Source organism: Helicoverpa zea, chromosome 16, assembly GCF_022581195.2.
Source record: "Helicoverpa zea isolate HzStark_Cry1AcR chromosome 16, ilHelZeax1.1, whole genome shotgun sequence".
In the NCBI taxonomy this organism is placed as follows: Eukaryota; Metazoa; Arthropoda; class Insecta; order Lepidoptera; family Noctuidae; genus Helicoverpa; species Helicoverpa zea.
The window spans coordinates 2,380,719-2,395,931 of NC_061467.1; the positions used below are offsets into that span (position 1 = coordinate 2,380,719).

A 15,213-nucleotide genomic window follows, 5' to 3' on the forward strand; every position below is an offset into this window, starting at 1 on the left:
ACCAATATAAACTTGTTACAACTTGAAATCAGAGCTTAAGTTTTGATAAGTTCTTACGTTGGTCAAAGATATAGATAATACATTACATAACTTTATCGTTACGACATAATAATTACATGATAAAGGTTCCGAACACGTGTATATCGTGTAAGAACATGAACACACAAGCAACTCCGCTAAACTTCAGGAAAACAAGCAGGCTTGATGAGTAGTAGTGTAAAGGTTATGAAAACATGGAGTGCTCGTCCTCCCGCCCCCCTCAGTGTTCGCAAGCCAATATCAACACAGACGTAAACACTCCTCGAGGACACTACTCGAATAATTGAACCCATCGAAAGGTCAGATGCGAACCTTTTCCAACCACGTTACTTGAACAAAAACAAGGTATTTTTCAAACAGTTGCTAGGTACGGGCCTCAGGTGCCCCTTCCACTGGGCTAGGTTATTTAGGTCACAGGCATAAGGTCGGCTACAAACGGCTGCGTACACCCGCTTGCAATGTCGTTCGAGACGTAAGTCGCGTGTCGTTATCCTTACTGATCTCATTGATTCTGTTTGTTATGTGAATTTATACAGGATCAGCTGTTTCAATAAAAATGATTTGTAAGTGATTTTTATCGATTTTTTATATTATTTACCTTACCTTTGTCAACAAACATGAGACAAAAACTAAATCAACTAATGAAGAGAAGTGTGACTTGAGGTTTTAATACATTCAATAGACGTGTGTGAGTGAGTTCGCAAGTTTATCCTCGAGTGAGGATGTCCAGTTGGAAGCTTCATATGAGTAGCTCTAGTGATAGATAGTACAGATGTTAACCTAGATTTGAGTAGCAATAACATTGTCTAGCCGGAAATGTTTACGGATGTGACTCTCACCTCGATTGGCGAAGTTGTTCCGATAATTCTCTCGTGCTGACGTTTGTAAACTCGTTTCAGTGTTATTTATTTCATTTGCATTATACTTAATTGCTGCAGATAAGTTATTTTAGTATACAAGTTATATAGGTGGGTCTTTGTTTTGGAACAGAATGTTGCGGTTACTTTTTCATGACTGCGACGAAATGTCAAAGGGATATTCATGATTATAAAAAATCCTACATTATAATTGTTGTGGTACAACAACGCTCATACATAAGGAAACTTTTAACATTGTGGTGATTTATCACGGAAATTAAATTGTTGACAAATGACTTAAATCCTTATTTCCGTATTTCCAAGACATCAATTTTCTTATACTTTGTCTCAAGCTAGTTTAACAGTGGATTTTCCTCCTCTTTGCAGCAGAGATGGCGCACGAGAGCGGCGGCGGCGCGGACGGGTCGCCGCAGCACACGCCGTCCCCCCCGCACGCGCCGCGCCTGCCCCTCGCTGACACCAGCAGCTTCCATCAACAGATCATGCAGGTAAGCCTCAAACCCTCTTAAATCTCTTACCTCCTTAGGCCGGCCATGCACGGACCGCTTGAAGCAGTCAGGGGTTCGTGTATGTGCGTCCATAGAGCTCTGCAGTTCACTGTGCAATCGACAGCTTGAAGCTGTCGGCCTGGACTACTTCAAGCAGTCCATGTGTTGCCGGCTTTTTATTCTATTCCAATCTGTCTTCCCATGGTCTTTGTTGAAAATCATTTTGTTTCTTGTGTTCTTTGTTTCTCTTAGAAGTTCTATTGATACGTCTTCCTCATTGTTTTAAATTATTTTGTTTTCTTTTTTCACTAGTATCATGGTGATTCTTATTCTTACACACTTTTGCCGTTATAAACGGCTTCCAATCTATTATTTTGTTTTGACCCTTTGTCGGTCTTTATTTTTTCCTCTTTCCCCTACAAATTTCCATAACTGTTTTCAGAGACAATTGAATGTCGGAATATGTAAACAAGGTTTCCGAGTTCCCCAGCTATAGCATGGCTCATTCTTTATAAGATAATGTAGTGTTTGTAAACACAGCACCGACGGGAGTGGGCGGGAGGCCTGGTTACATCATGTACGTACTAGAGCGCTTCACTACGGCCACATTACAAATAGATCAATAATAAATAAACCTTTTTGCTGTGTGTAATAAAGATTTATATCGCTGTGATAACATCAACTATTAATAGAAAGTTATTGATTGTTCTACCAATTTCTTAGAAAGATATGACTATTGCTGATATCACGATTAAATCCATTTTGAATGACTTTGCGATTGAACTGTAGGCAGAATTAGATATTATATCAAAAACTCTGGTATCAGCATAAAACACAAAGCAAACGAAAAACACGAATAGTTTAAAAATATAAAACAAGACAACGGCGAAGTTTTATATTTAGCTGACAAAAATAACAGATTTGCTGACAGATTTGTAGTTGATATATTTATTCATGTCAGTTCTAAATAAAGATTGTTTATTTCTTAGAGAGTCCTAACTTCTGACGATGTTGAGAGATAAACATAGAAAGCGATGAAAGCCAAATTAATAAATGTATAGCTTTCCTATGGATGTGTGTAGCAAAAGCATTCGACATCAAAAGACGATCCCGGATGTTTCATATAACGAAGATTTCTGCTATTTTTAAACGAGCCTTCAACTATGCTGTCCTTCATGTTATCTGTTTTAGTTTTTTTATCTAAACATTTGGTCACAAAATAATATAAAACATGTTATTCGCAAGAGACCCGTGTATAAGTGTTCGCGCAGATAACAGATGCAGGTGAAGGAGCGAAGCCCGCAGATTACCGTGACCTTTTCCCAAAATATAGCGAACGCTCGCCGCATACATATTATTTTTACGCGATATTTATACCGAGACCGGCGCGCGCGCACTATTAATATCGCGTATACGTCGGTGTGTATGTATGTGTATAGCGTCTGCATATGTTATGATTATATGCGTATTATACGGATTAAATTTAGATATGAAATTATTCGCGGCCCCTTTCTGCGTGCTTTTTGAATATTGCTTCAATGTAATTTTGACGTTTTTTTTTTTTCATGGAAAATGTAGTGTAAGGGCACAAAGAGTAATATATATAAACTTTCTTGTGTGAGATACAAGCCATTCAAGGTTTATTTTGCTCAGTAGGAGTTTCCTACTTTTCATTATTGATCAAGATCGGTAGAGCTCTTCTGTTTGTGCCACAGGCATCACTTCATATTCTACTGGAGTCAAGATTCTTGAATTTTTATACAAATTCATTCATTTAAAAAATGCAATCTCATTTTAACTGTTGTTAAAAGATTTCCTTAAACTTTTACTCAGACATTCATCAACCATGGCATCCTGGACTTGTTTTCGATGCTTGAAGTTGAAGGTTAGGTGGTTCTCTTTCCCGAAGGCCCGGGCTCTCCTGAAACATGACAATATTTCGGGCCCGCCCACGCGCCCGCGCAAAACATCCGTTCACGCGATCTATTCGCGGCGCGCGCATTCCGACCACCCGCCATTTTTCCCCATCGAACAAAAATACTGCGCGCGTCGACAAAAATACACGCACGCGCACCGTGCTGTGATTTTGATGTATTTTTTGTAAATCGAACGCTTCCGACCCACGGTGCAAGGTTGCATCATCTGGTCAATAGCTGTAGGTTCCCTTCTGTCAATGAACTGAATGATTTCTAACAATATTTTGTACAAATCTAGTAATCTATCACAAGTATAATGGTTCCGCTAACACATGAACGCAAATTCTCTTACATATTTTTGTGACGTCATTGCATATGCCCACTATGTAAAAATGTATTGCAGAATTATAATTATGGCAAAACAACACTTTCTCGATTGTTTAAAACTGTCCCATGACGTCACAAACTTATGTGCTAGAATTCCATAGTTAGCCCTTCCCCTCTATCTGATGGCCGGGAGGGTGTTCGTACCACAGTCGAGGTAGACAGGTGTCCTACATGTATTTCATCTTTCGTTGTCAGAATCAGAACCCAAGAAAGAACCATATTGCTGAGCGGGCGAAACAGACATTAGAGAGTAGTTTCCTGATGCAAGTGAGTTCAAATCAAATAATATGTGTACAGTCAACAGTGTTCAATGTGTCGCATTCAATGAACGTGTCCAAACGTTGTCGAAAACATATTTGAGAAGTCGCCAACATTTTATTTTTTTTCAATTTTGGGTCTCTCAACCTGAGTCATGTTCCTTATTAGATGCCATTTATCTGGCATATCTTCAGTAATCAGCCCTAATTCGTGGTTCAAACAAACCATACGCTTGTCATCCCCTAACATAAAAAAACATTTTACCCACAAATAATACCCGAGACGTTTGGACACGATCACTCATTAATTTGATGTAAAATGCATTAGCATTTAAGAAATACATATCAAAAATAATAAATAAGTGTACAATGATAAAGTAGTTGAATATGACACAGAAGATTGAAGTAACTCAAAAATAACAACAATAATAACATTTGCTGGTGGGGTGATCACATTAATACAATCAGTGTAAATATTCGTACAACCGATAAACTCGCAAAAAGTTAAAAACTTTAGAGAGTAGCATCATACGGTTATATAGAACAACGCTTATAAAATAATTATTTATAAAATATATCTTTCACTCAATATCACAATTCATTGCAAAACAAGGAAAACAGTTTGTTCTGTTTTGTGGCGATTAACTTTCTAATTCTTCCTTATCTAGTTGTATTTCCTATGAATAGAAATTCTTAAGTTTAAACGGCGATGATGTAAGATCATAGAAAATTAAATAGAAGGCATCACATTGCAGCTACAAATTACATCGCCAATCACCGGACAACATCATCGAGTGTGTCAAACGCCTCATTCAGTACTAAACCAAAGATTGTACCCTGAGGGACACCTCGCAATATTGATTCCGTTGTTATTGCAGTTGAAGAAACAGCAACAGCTGCAACAAGAGATCCTGTTGCAACACTTCCAGCAGCAGCGGCAGCAGCTGGCTCAAGAACACGAGCAGCAGCTGATGCACCATTTGAAGGTAAATATGCTGCAGGTAAATACAAATCCACGACTTTATTTATTAGATCATAGTTAATTTTAGTTGCTTTTTTATTACCTTTTGATTTTTTGTCGAGTACAGTAATTCAAAAGCGATAATTAGATTGACTTGCAATAGTTGATTTAAGTAGCTGATATAGTATGATTACGTTTCTTTTATCAAGTACCAAACAAAAACATAATTTAATCTTGCTAAAAAGGCGCAATTTTATAAACAAGCAGCCATCGTATTTAAATACAATCATCAACAAGTAGTGGAGTAACAAGCTCACCTCACGAGGAGCCCGTCACGCCACCGCTGTCACGTGACGGACCGGACCGGTTGGCGCCGAATCGTGATCCGCTGTAATTACTTTATTTGGTCCAACACCGCTGACAGACCGCCATTGATGTACGATATCACGCGGTACGGGTTGCAGGGGTGCTCGGGATTTTAAGCTCATTGAATACTACAGGACAAATTGATTGAATCATAAGACACCTCCAAGGTAGGCACAACTCACTACAGACGTCACCGCAAGCGTGTTTCTGACCGAATGAACCTGCGTTGTTCAATATGGTGCAATGCTTTATGTTACTGCGCATAAAACCGAAATAACCTGTCGATTGTAGGGAGCATTCATCAAGATTCCACATAAATCTATAAAAACAAGCTCCTGGCTGGAATGCTGAGCGCTGGCTCGCGACACGCTTGGTATTAATAGTCATGAATGGGCTGCACAACTGCTCGTAATTACATCATTCATAGTTTGTGTAATTGTGTTAACCTCCGGCTCCTGCGCCCTGCCGATGCCACTCCCTCGACGACTGCAGGGTACCTGTGGTATGTGGACGAGTCATCCGCTGATTCGTCATTACCTTATTACTACTAACATTGTAGTTGTGCAGTCTTGCTAAGGGGATTTTATGCATCGTTAGTATAATATGCTCTTGTCATTGTAGGCCTTGCTGATATTGTTATAAAAATATCTATGATAATATTACTGCATTGTTTTTATCAACACACAAGTAATTTTAGCTGCAGTCACAATCACGGAGCTATAAATCAATAAATTCACGGAGAAATAAATTGCGGCACAACGACGCGGTCACCTTCAGCCGCAGACATTCACACGACTATGTAAAACTTATTCACAATACATACAACACCCTATTCAACATAAATAATACGGGTTTAAGGACTTTGTACTTTTTTCTTGAAGATTAACTAACACTTCAAGAGGTTAACGGCTTATCAAAGTATTTGCATACGTAAGTCACAAAAATAACATCGGAAAACTTTCACAACAAATGTCGTACAAAATTAACATGATGGCACTGTGAAACGATGTAAACAATATGATTTGGAAGGCGCCCACTGATCTGATGATGCCTCCACGAAGCTCGCAAGGTATGCATGACTCACTCTTACTCACTACCAAATCATGCTGCCGAATATCTCCGCTAGCATCATTAACTAGTTTGACACAACGAGGCTGAATTACTCACTCACAAAGTATTCCGATTATCCAATGAAAATAACATGCAAGTTTGTTTGATTAATTTCTATTTTTGTTTATGCTATCATACCTGAATGATTGTAGCTGCATGTTAAACGATCACGTCATTGCAGTCCTATACTTGTTTACTTGGTTTTACATTTAATAATGTATTTAAGATAGGAAATCACCCCCTGTGGGGGCGATATCGATATATTATAAAAACATTTGAGTGCAAACGAACTGACAGCATCAAGATATTATTATGTACCTGAGTTACAAGCCAGGGATGATCTAATCAGTTGATGATAACACAATTCGTGTGTAAAACTGCAACTCACGCTGGCCTTGTGTTCACGTTTCAGTATTTCGAGCGTGTCCAGATAGATAATTGGCCATAATTCACTTATCTATTGCTCTATACTAGATAATATAACAATATTTTGAAGATATTTCAATTCAACACTGAAATATATCATCATTATATGCGTGGAAAACTAGAATAAATACACACGCTTGCAAAAATATAAATAGGTACAGCTTCGTAATAAAATCTTGTCAATCCGGTTCATGTGTTTCGATAGCACGCGCGCACGCATGAATAATATCAAAAGTAAGCTAACAAAATATAGCTAATGATTATAAAATTATATCAAAGATGTATATTTTATTTTTTTAAACCAGTATCCAAACTATATCAGCTACTTTTTTAACATCTGATAGACAAATGAATGTTAGCTAACATTGAAGATTCGCAAAATATATATCAAATCTTGTAATTTTATCATACACGCATTGAATTACTGCCCTTAAACACCAAACGGTTACCTAACGACCAGTATAAAATGACACCAACGAAATTCAAAGCCCAAATATTCAACAACCAGTACAACGCACATCCCAAAAGACACGACTATTCAGTTACACAAGTCTGACATGCAATAAGTTAAGATGGCCCTGTTAGCGGGGGTCGCTGGCAACAATAACGGCGGGACTAACGTTCCAGTTGTGGGAACAGCAGAAGGCCATGGAGGAGCAGGCGAGGCGCGAGGCGCGCGAGGCGCTGGAGGCGCGCGAGGCTCGCGAGCGCCACGAGCGCGACCGCGTCGAACTGCTGCGCAAGAAGGACAAGCACGAGCACAGCGCCAACGCCTCCACCGAAGTCAAGCAGAAGCTACAGGTAATTTAAACTTAACATAGCCTTAATGATGTAGGGTTAGTTTTAAGAAAAACTAGTCTGTGAAACGAATAATGGAAGTAGGATTAATTTGTTAGTCGTCATCGTCTTCTTTAAAATAATATATTTCTGGAGACTATCTTTCCTGCATATTTGAGTATGTGTTTTTTATCAAAAATGATGTTATTAATCTTCAACGTAGTCCTTCTCAGTTCGTCTTCATCATACAGCAAAATCAATTTATCAGCCAGTACTTAAAGCATATTTTCTTATATATTATTCCAGCAATTCTTAAAGAAGAAGCAAGCGAGCGCGAACGGCACGGTGGCGGGCTCGTCGTACCGCAACTGGGGCATCGTGAAGTCTTCGTCTGGGGAGTCCATCACGTCGACGGGAGCTACCGCCACGCACCCCTACCGCCTGGCCGCGCCGCTGCCGCTCGCGCTCAACGCCGCGCCGCCGCAGCCCTCGCCCGACTATCCTCTGCGCAAGACTGGTACGTACCCATTCCTAGCTGGTCTCGCCATGTGCATCCGTGTTGTGTGATCTTAGCATAACTTGTGACGTGATAATAACAATAATTGAAGTTACAACGAAAATACAAATGTAATGTTGTACTGATCAGATAAACGCGTGTTAACGCGCGATCGATCTTATTGAAAATAACTGATTTAGGTCCAATTTCACCAATGTCATAAACGTTCATTTTTCGTAGTTTCAAAATTAAACGTGAAAAATTCGTAGTAAACATTTTAGAAAACTAACGTTTATGTTGTCGGTGAAATTGTGCCCTTAATGGAATGTTATCGTTGGCGTGTTAGTTAACCAGTAAGTGAGCATGCGCGTGCACTAACCGTTGCAGCGTCGGAGCCCAACATGCTGAAGGTGCGGCTCAAGGCGCGCGTCATCGAGCGCCGCGCCTCGCCGCTCGCCAGGCGGCCCTTCAAGACCAGGCTCAAGCACCGCAGTCAGTATACCTTGTTGTTGTTGAATGATTGTATTCTACTAAAAACTTTAGTTAAGCCCTTCTTTGCTGTTACTACTTTTTCTGTAAAATAATCTCAGCCCCCTAAAAAGATTTACACATTTTTTACCTAAAAATAAATGTTATAGATTCAAGAGAGCAAAGTCTCGAAGTTTTAGAAATGTTGGCATGCGAAATAAGCAACTTGATGATGAACAAACCACTTGATGTAGGCGTAATGTGAGTTAGTCACGGATAATGTAGCCAACAGTACCTGATATCTTGGTGTTGTTCAGATTGCGAGGGCAGCTCGCCGCGCGGGTCGCCGCCCGGGGGCGCTGGGGCGGGCGCCACGGCCCCCATCCGCGAGGAGGAGGAGGGCTGCGGCCGCACGGCGGAGCTGCTGTTCTCGTCGCCCTCCATGCCCAACATCAGCCTGGGCCGCCCGCACCAGCCGCCGCCGCGCCACCAGCCGCCGCAGCCGCAGCCACATCCACTGCCGCCGGTACGTGTTCAATTAGTGTGCTAAAATATTTACTTTGTGTAAAATGCATTTAAGGGCCATATAGCCTCTTGTTTATAATGTAAATAAAAACCATGTATTGTAAAAAATATTCAACATAATTATGTATTCCGACTTGTTACGAAATTCTATCATAATCATCTTGATAATAATTTGTAGTCCGTATGAGAAATCAATTGGAGTGAGATTTTATTTGTATGAATGAGATGAAATGATTACCATGTTTTTATTAAATCCTAAGAAAAATCCTTATTTCTGTAAATGCAATATGTACAACCAGCAACAAAATGAATAGTGTTTTGATTTTACTATCAATGTAATTATTATTAACTAATTTTGGTGAGTCAGGTGTCATCCCTGCCGCCGGTATCAGAAGCCGGCGCGTGGGCGGGGCGGCTGAGCAAGCGGCCGCTGGGCCGCACGCACTCGGCGCCGCTGCCGCTGGGCGACCCCGCGCTGGCGCCGCCCGCCGCGCACCACTACCTGCGCGACCAGATACGGAAAACTGTTAGTACTTATCTTTTTAGCTATCGAACAGTGCCCATTGCCGATTTTAAAATTTCAAATGATGATGATGATGTCCTCCTAGTCGATTATCAGCTACGGCGACTGTTCTTATGTAAGGAGATTATCTCAGGCGCAGGACCGACATTTATGTGCTCTCCGATGTACGGGTGTATCAATCACCAACTTTCAGCAGCCGAGCTTGCGACAACTAGACCAATGAGGCAGTTTCAATAATATAGCATTAACATCAGATTTTGTTAGACATTCTCCAACATGAAGAGTGCCCTGAGGTATCCTGTCCTAGGATACCTTATCATGTTTTTTTTCTTGCAATACAATAAGATCATCTTCTGTCAGGTGTTAACCCGCGCACACGACGCGGCCGCGGCACAGCTGCGCGAGGAGGAGGGCGAGGTCATCGACCTCACCGCCCGCCGCGCCGCCGCCGACCCCCCCGCGCCCGCCGCCCCCGGCGCCCCGCCCCCCAGCGCCCTGCCGGCGCCCGCCTGCGAGCCGGCGCCCCTCGCGCGGGCGCTGAGCTCGCCGCTGGTGGGCGCCCGCACCCCCCCTACCGGCCTCGCCTACGACGCGCTCATGCTTAAGCACGGGTAAGTCACCAGTTAAAGTGTCATATTTCAGTAATCATCACTTGTAAATCTAAGCACCCACAATCCGTAGGTACTTTATTCCTTATTGCTAGTAGATCCTGACTGACCCATATCTACTGACGAAAATGTTGAAATGACAACTGCATCCACAATTTACTTTTCTCTATCCGTTGTTAAAGTGTTTCTCCCATTCTCGATTAGCTGAACTTGTATGACTCAATTTTAGTGTGTGTGTTAAATTAGCTTTAAAATAAGTCGCTTATCAAATATTAAGAAGTATGTACTCATACTGACTCTGTTGTCGTCAGGTGTGCATGCGGTGCGCACGCGCCGACGCACCCGGAGCACTCGGGGCGGCTGCAGTCCGTGTGGGCGCGGCTGTGCGAGACCGGCCTGGTGGCGCGGGCCGAGCGGACTCGGCCCAGGAAGGCCACCTTCGAGGAGCTGCAGGTAAACCTCGAGCATATACTTACTCATAATGACCTTTGAAACTTACTTGAATACCTAACTCGTAATAGCCTTTGAATCTAAAATCAAAAATCTTGGGAAAAACTTTAACTCTTTGAAATTATATTTAATCTCTTATTAAGTAAACAATTTGGTTCGGCCATTCAGAGAATGCGTTCCTGACACGTCGCGATTGAACTGACGACGTAACTACATTCATTGATTATTGATATAATAATGTTGTTTTAATGCTCCTCAATTGTTAAAACGGTAAACAACCAGCAAAAATATTTTTATCGTAACTGCAACGCCATTGCAAAGTTACGTCGTCAGTTCAATCGCGACGTGTCAGGAACGCATTCTCTGAATGGCCGAACTATAATTTTTTGATACATTATACTATGAAGTATTTTTTCACTGTTATTATTTCGAACTCTTTCCTAAACAAATAAATAAGTTCATGGAACGAAGAAACTACGTGTTATTTTTACTGAAAGAAAAGATTATGTTATAAACGATGAATTTATTGAGATTTTGAAGTTTTTTGCGGAAAGAAATGTTTTTTTTTTTACTAAACTTTTTATTTATTTCCATTTTAAACCCACTTCATTGTCACCCTGATTTTTCAAAAATAAATATATATTCATCCACCACTACCACTTGTTCCCATTAGTCAGTGCACTCGGAGTCTCACGTGAGCGTGTTCGGCGGCCGCGGCGGCGCGGGCGGCGTGCGCCAGCTCGTGCGGCTGGCGTGCGGCGGGCTCGGCGTCGACTCCGACACCGCCTGGTCTGATGCGCATACTCCGGCCGCGGCCAGGGCTGCTGCCGGGGCTGTGCTCGACCTCGCCGTCAGGACCGCCAAGGGAGAGCTCAGGAATGGGTGTGTATATGATACGGTTTTTTTCCACAATTTATACACCTTACTATATTCACATACTTACATTTTACAAAGCCTATTTAAGTAGCCACAAAAAGTTCCCCATGACTCGTAAAAAATCGAACATTTTATTCCTCATAAAGTCATAATTTTAGCCCAATTCAAAATGTTGTAAGCTAAAAAACAATAAAAAAATATATTATAGTTTTTTACTGCTCTCCCAATATACATATTTATATTTTATTCATCTTCTTTTTTATGGTCATCAGGTTCGCAGTAGTGCGTCCCCCCGGCCACCACGCAGAGCCCAACCAGGCGATGGGCTTCTGCTTCTTCAACTCCGTCGCCATCGCCGCCCGCATCCTGCACACCCGCCACCACCTGCAGAGAATACTCATCGTCGACTGGGTCAGTGTCTCACTGGGTGTTCATACTGTACCTACACCTATGTAACATACACTAACAGTAACTATGCATGTCTGCAGGACGTGCACCACGGCAACGGCACGCAGCAAATCTTCTATTCGGATCCGAATGTACTGTACATCAGCATCCACCGGCACGACGACGGCAACTTCTTCCCCGGCACGGGCGCCGCCACCGAGGCGGGCGCCGGGCCCGGGCTGGGCTACACCGTGAACGTGGCGTGGTGCGGCGGCACCAGCCCGCCGCTCGCCGACGCCGAGTACCTGGCCGCCTTCCGCACCGTCGTCATGCCCATCGCCAAGGAGTACTCGCCCGAGATCGTGCTGGTGTCGTGCGGCTTCGACGCCGCCGCCGGGCACCCCGCGCCGCTGGGCGGCTACAGCGTGTCGGCCGCCTGCTTCGCGCACATGACGCGCGAGCTGCAGCAGCTGGCGGGCGGCCGCCTGGTGCTGGCGCTGGAGGGCGGCTACGACCTGCCCGCCGTCTGCGACTGCGCCCAGGAGTGCGTCCGCGCGCTGCTGGGGGACCGCCCCGCCGCGCCCGCGCTGCACGAGCTGGCTCGGCCTCCCCACGCGCGGGCGCAGGCCGCCCTGCGGGCCACCCTCGCCGTGCACGCGCCGCACTGGCGGGCGCTGCGCCGCGCCGCCGACCTGCTGCCGCTGAGCGCGCTGGACGCGGCGCCGGCGGTGGCGGCGCTGCGGCTGGGCCGCCTGCAGTCGGAGCGCGACGCGGCCGACACGTGCCAGGCCATGGCCACGCTGTCCATGCGGCCGCCGCCCGCCGAGCCCATGGAGCAGGACGACGCCAAGTGAGGCGTCGCCGCCGCCGCTTCCACATTCCGGTTCCGGCCCAGGCCGGTAGTTAGCCGATAGTTGTCCGGCGCGAACTCGAATGGGCGCCTCGCGTCCGGTCCAGAGCTTTAAGGTGTAGTAGTGACCGCCGCCGCCGCCCGATGCGACCACTATACCAAAGATTGTTTCAAATTCTGATGTTACAAAAAGTATTTATTCAATGTGTATATAATGGAAATTGTGCAAATCTATTGTTGTAAATTAAAGTAAATCTTTATGGTGGATATGAAATATTTGTATATCTGTGTTGGTGTGCCGCTGTAGCGGCTTGTATCGCGCTGCGCTTGTGTACGTACGTACTTGTGCTCCACGACTCCTCACGTGTGATAACTTAATATGAAACGAATTAGAATTGTCGGAAACGATGTCCGCAAGAAGCTATTGAAACAATGAATTTCTATACTATATAGTCTCCGCACACACTCGTGCGGGGACGCGGATGTTGTGTATCTGTGTTGAGTCTTATATTTTCACTATGTGATCGAATCCTGAAGGATCGGCATCGCCCGCCAGGCGGTGCTGCTTATAAGAGAACTTAGTTTTATGTAAAGTCAGTTGTAAATGTTTATATGAGACGGTATATTTAATTAGCAGAATATGAGATGTTCCCTAGGGCGGAACCTGTTGACTATAGCCGACTACTTGTCCGTGCGTCTGTCGCATCCTCTAATTATATATTTTTGTATGACGGCTGTCTGCGTGTATACAACGTACCACGGGATGGGATCCTTGTACGATAAACAGAGTTAAAAAAATGTTGTGTCTTTGAGAATTTTATTGTTAAATTGGAATAAAGATGAAATGATTATTTAATAAATGTATATATATTATATATATATTTGGAAATATAAAAAGTTAATTTTATTTTTTACCTTTTTCCTGTGTCCCCGATGATCGAGCTGAGAGGTTTGGTCACTTTTTCCCTGAGAATCGGATGAATGCGTTTGAATTAACAAAGGAGAATGACCACGATTTAAGTAACGTTTAATTTAGAGCAGTGATTTAGCAAGACAGATATCTGAAAAAAGAATGTTGATAACATAAAGAAATTGAACCATAAGGAATGCCAGCTGCGAAATTGTTAAAAGGTACATGCCCATCGTACATAACGTACAAAGGAGCAGACATTCGGCAAAAAATAAAACATGGAATTCGATTGAGAATATTTCGTATTTCAAATTATACACTGAACAGGGTGATAAGACATGACAAAATGTAACGGAAGACATGCTAAACAAAACATTTTTATTTAATTAAAATAACATCTTACGCAACTATAAAAAATATTAAGATCGGTTGCAATGAATCATACAATTTTCTTACTAATAATAGTAAATATATCATTTTTAGGAACCTGACTTAAAAACTGAATTAAGGTATATACATAGATAGTTTGACAGCATTTTTGAGTACAGGAAGGCACTGGTTTGATTCCGATAGATTGTGATTATGCCATAGAGAACCATCCCAGTACCTAAAGCCCTTTGAAGTTCTATTTATGAAGTGGTCAAATATTCTACACAGGTAGGGCTGCCATCTCGAATTTCACCAAACCCGGACAAAAATTAAAAAAAACCCGGACATTTGGCGTAAATCACATTTTTCCCCGAACGAGTACGATTTTTTTTAAACAAAATAATACCTTATTTGTAATCCATTTACTATTAGCATATTTAAATTCAATAAGGTGCTTCCTTACATGAAAAGTGTCCGGGTTTTCCCCGGACACTTCTTGAAACCCCGCCCGGACAGCCCCCGGACGGCCTCCAAACGAGGACAAATCCGGGGAAACCCGGACGGATGGCAGCCCTATACACAGGTAATAAAGTAATAAAATGCAACAACAGAATGGATAACGTTTAAATAACATACAAAGTCAAGATAAACCTTAATGTAGTGTACAAAAATAACCCTTCTCTTATGACTAAATATAAAAATGTCCGCGACGCATTCTGCCTTACTTACGCTATGAACACAAACGTACCTAAAATGATATAACATACGAATAACTATGTAGACGTAGAGAGTCTCACAATGTATTTTACATGAAGCTACAAAACTTTTTCGAGTGTTGGATTGTTTTTTTTTACGTGATGCTTGTGGCGCCCTCTACGTCGCTTGCATGTGTCTACCGAACACATTACATACATAGACTAGAATGGTTTTCACAAGTATATGAATGCAGTAAGTTTTAAATATATTCCAAGGTAAACAATACAACAATAGCCAGAAAGCAAATATAAAATATATGATTATTTTCGATTATGTAATTGATTAACATAATTGAAGGGGTAAGTGGGCAAAGGTGTTAACTAACAAAAAAAATAAATTGAGATATGGGCATTAGAAAATTTTAAATGTTAAAATCGAGATAGTTTTAAA

The 15,213-nt window shown here is 42.5% G+C and overlaps 1 protein-coding gene across 13 annotated transcripts in view; it reads left to right on the top strand.

Moving 5' to 3' along the window:
* Nucleotides 1-13,685, top strand: part of LOC124637795 (histone deacetylase 4) — an 81,404-nt gene extending 67,719 nt beyond the window's left edge. For 5 of the 13 annotated variants that reach the window (XM_047174447.1, XM_047174449.1, XM_047174450.1 and 2 more), the window contains 13 exons: nucleotides 1,284-1,405; nucleotides 3,904-3,975; nucleotides 4,844-4,966; nucleotides 7,456-7,629; nucleotides 7,912-8,122; nucleotides 8,489-8,593; nucleotides 8,887-9,095; nucleotides 9,462-9,620; nucleotides 9,978-10,228; nucleotides 10,537-10,678; nucleotides 11,349-11,557; nucleotides 11,824-11,962; nucleotides 12,040-13,685. In XM_047174447.1, the coding sequence (XP_047030403.1) occupies nucleotides 1,284-1,405; nucleotides 3,904-3,975; nucleotides 4,844-4,966; nucleotides 7,456-7,629; nucleotides 7,912-8,122; nucleotides 8,489-8,593; nucleotides 8,887-9,095; nucleotides 9,462-9,620; nucleotides 9,978-10,228; nucleotides 10,537-10,678; nucleotides 11,349-11,557; nucleotides 11,824-11,962; nucleotides 12,040-12,792 (2,669 nt within the window). In that variant the 3' untranslated portion in view covers nucleotides 12,793-13,685. The remainder of the gene's footprint in view (nucleotides 1-1,283; nucleotides 1,406-3,903; nucleotides 3,976-4,843; nucleotides 4,967-7,455; nucleotides 7,630-7,911; nucleotides 8,123-8,488; nucleotides 8,594-8,886; nucleotides 9,096-9,461; nucleotides 9,621-9,977; nucleotides 10,229-10,536; nucleotides 10,679-11,348; nucleotides 11,558-11,823; nucleotides 11,963-12,039) is intronic. The other 8 variants (XM_047174453.1, XM_047174456.1, XM_047174451.1 and 5 more) reach the window with 8 other exon arrangements.
* Nucleotides 13,686-15,213: the final 1,528 nt, after the last annotated feature.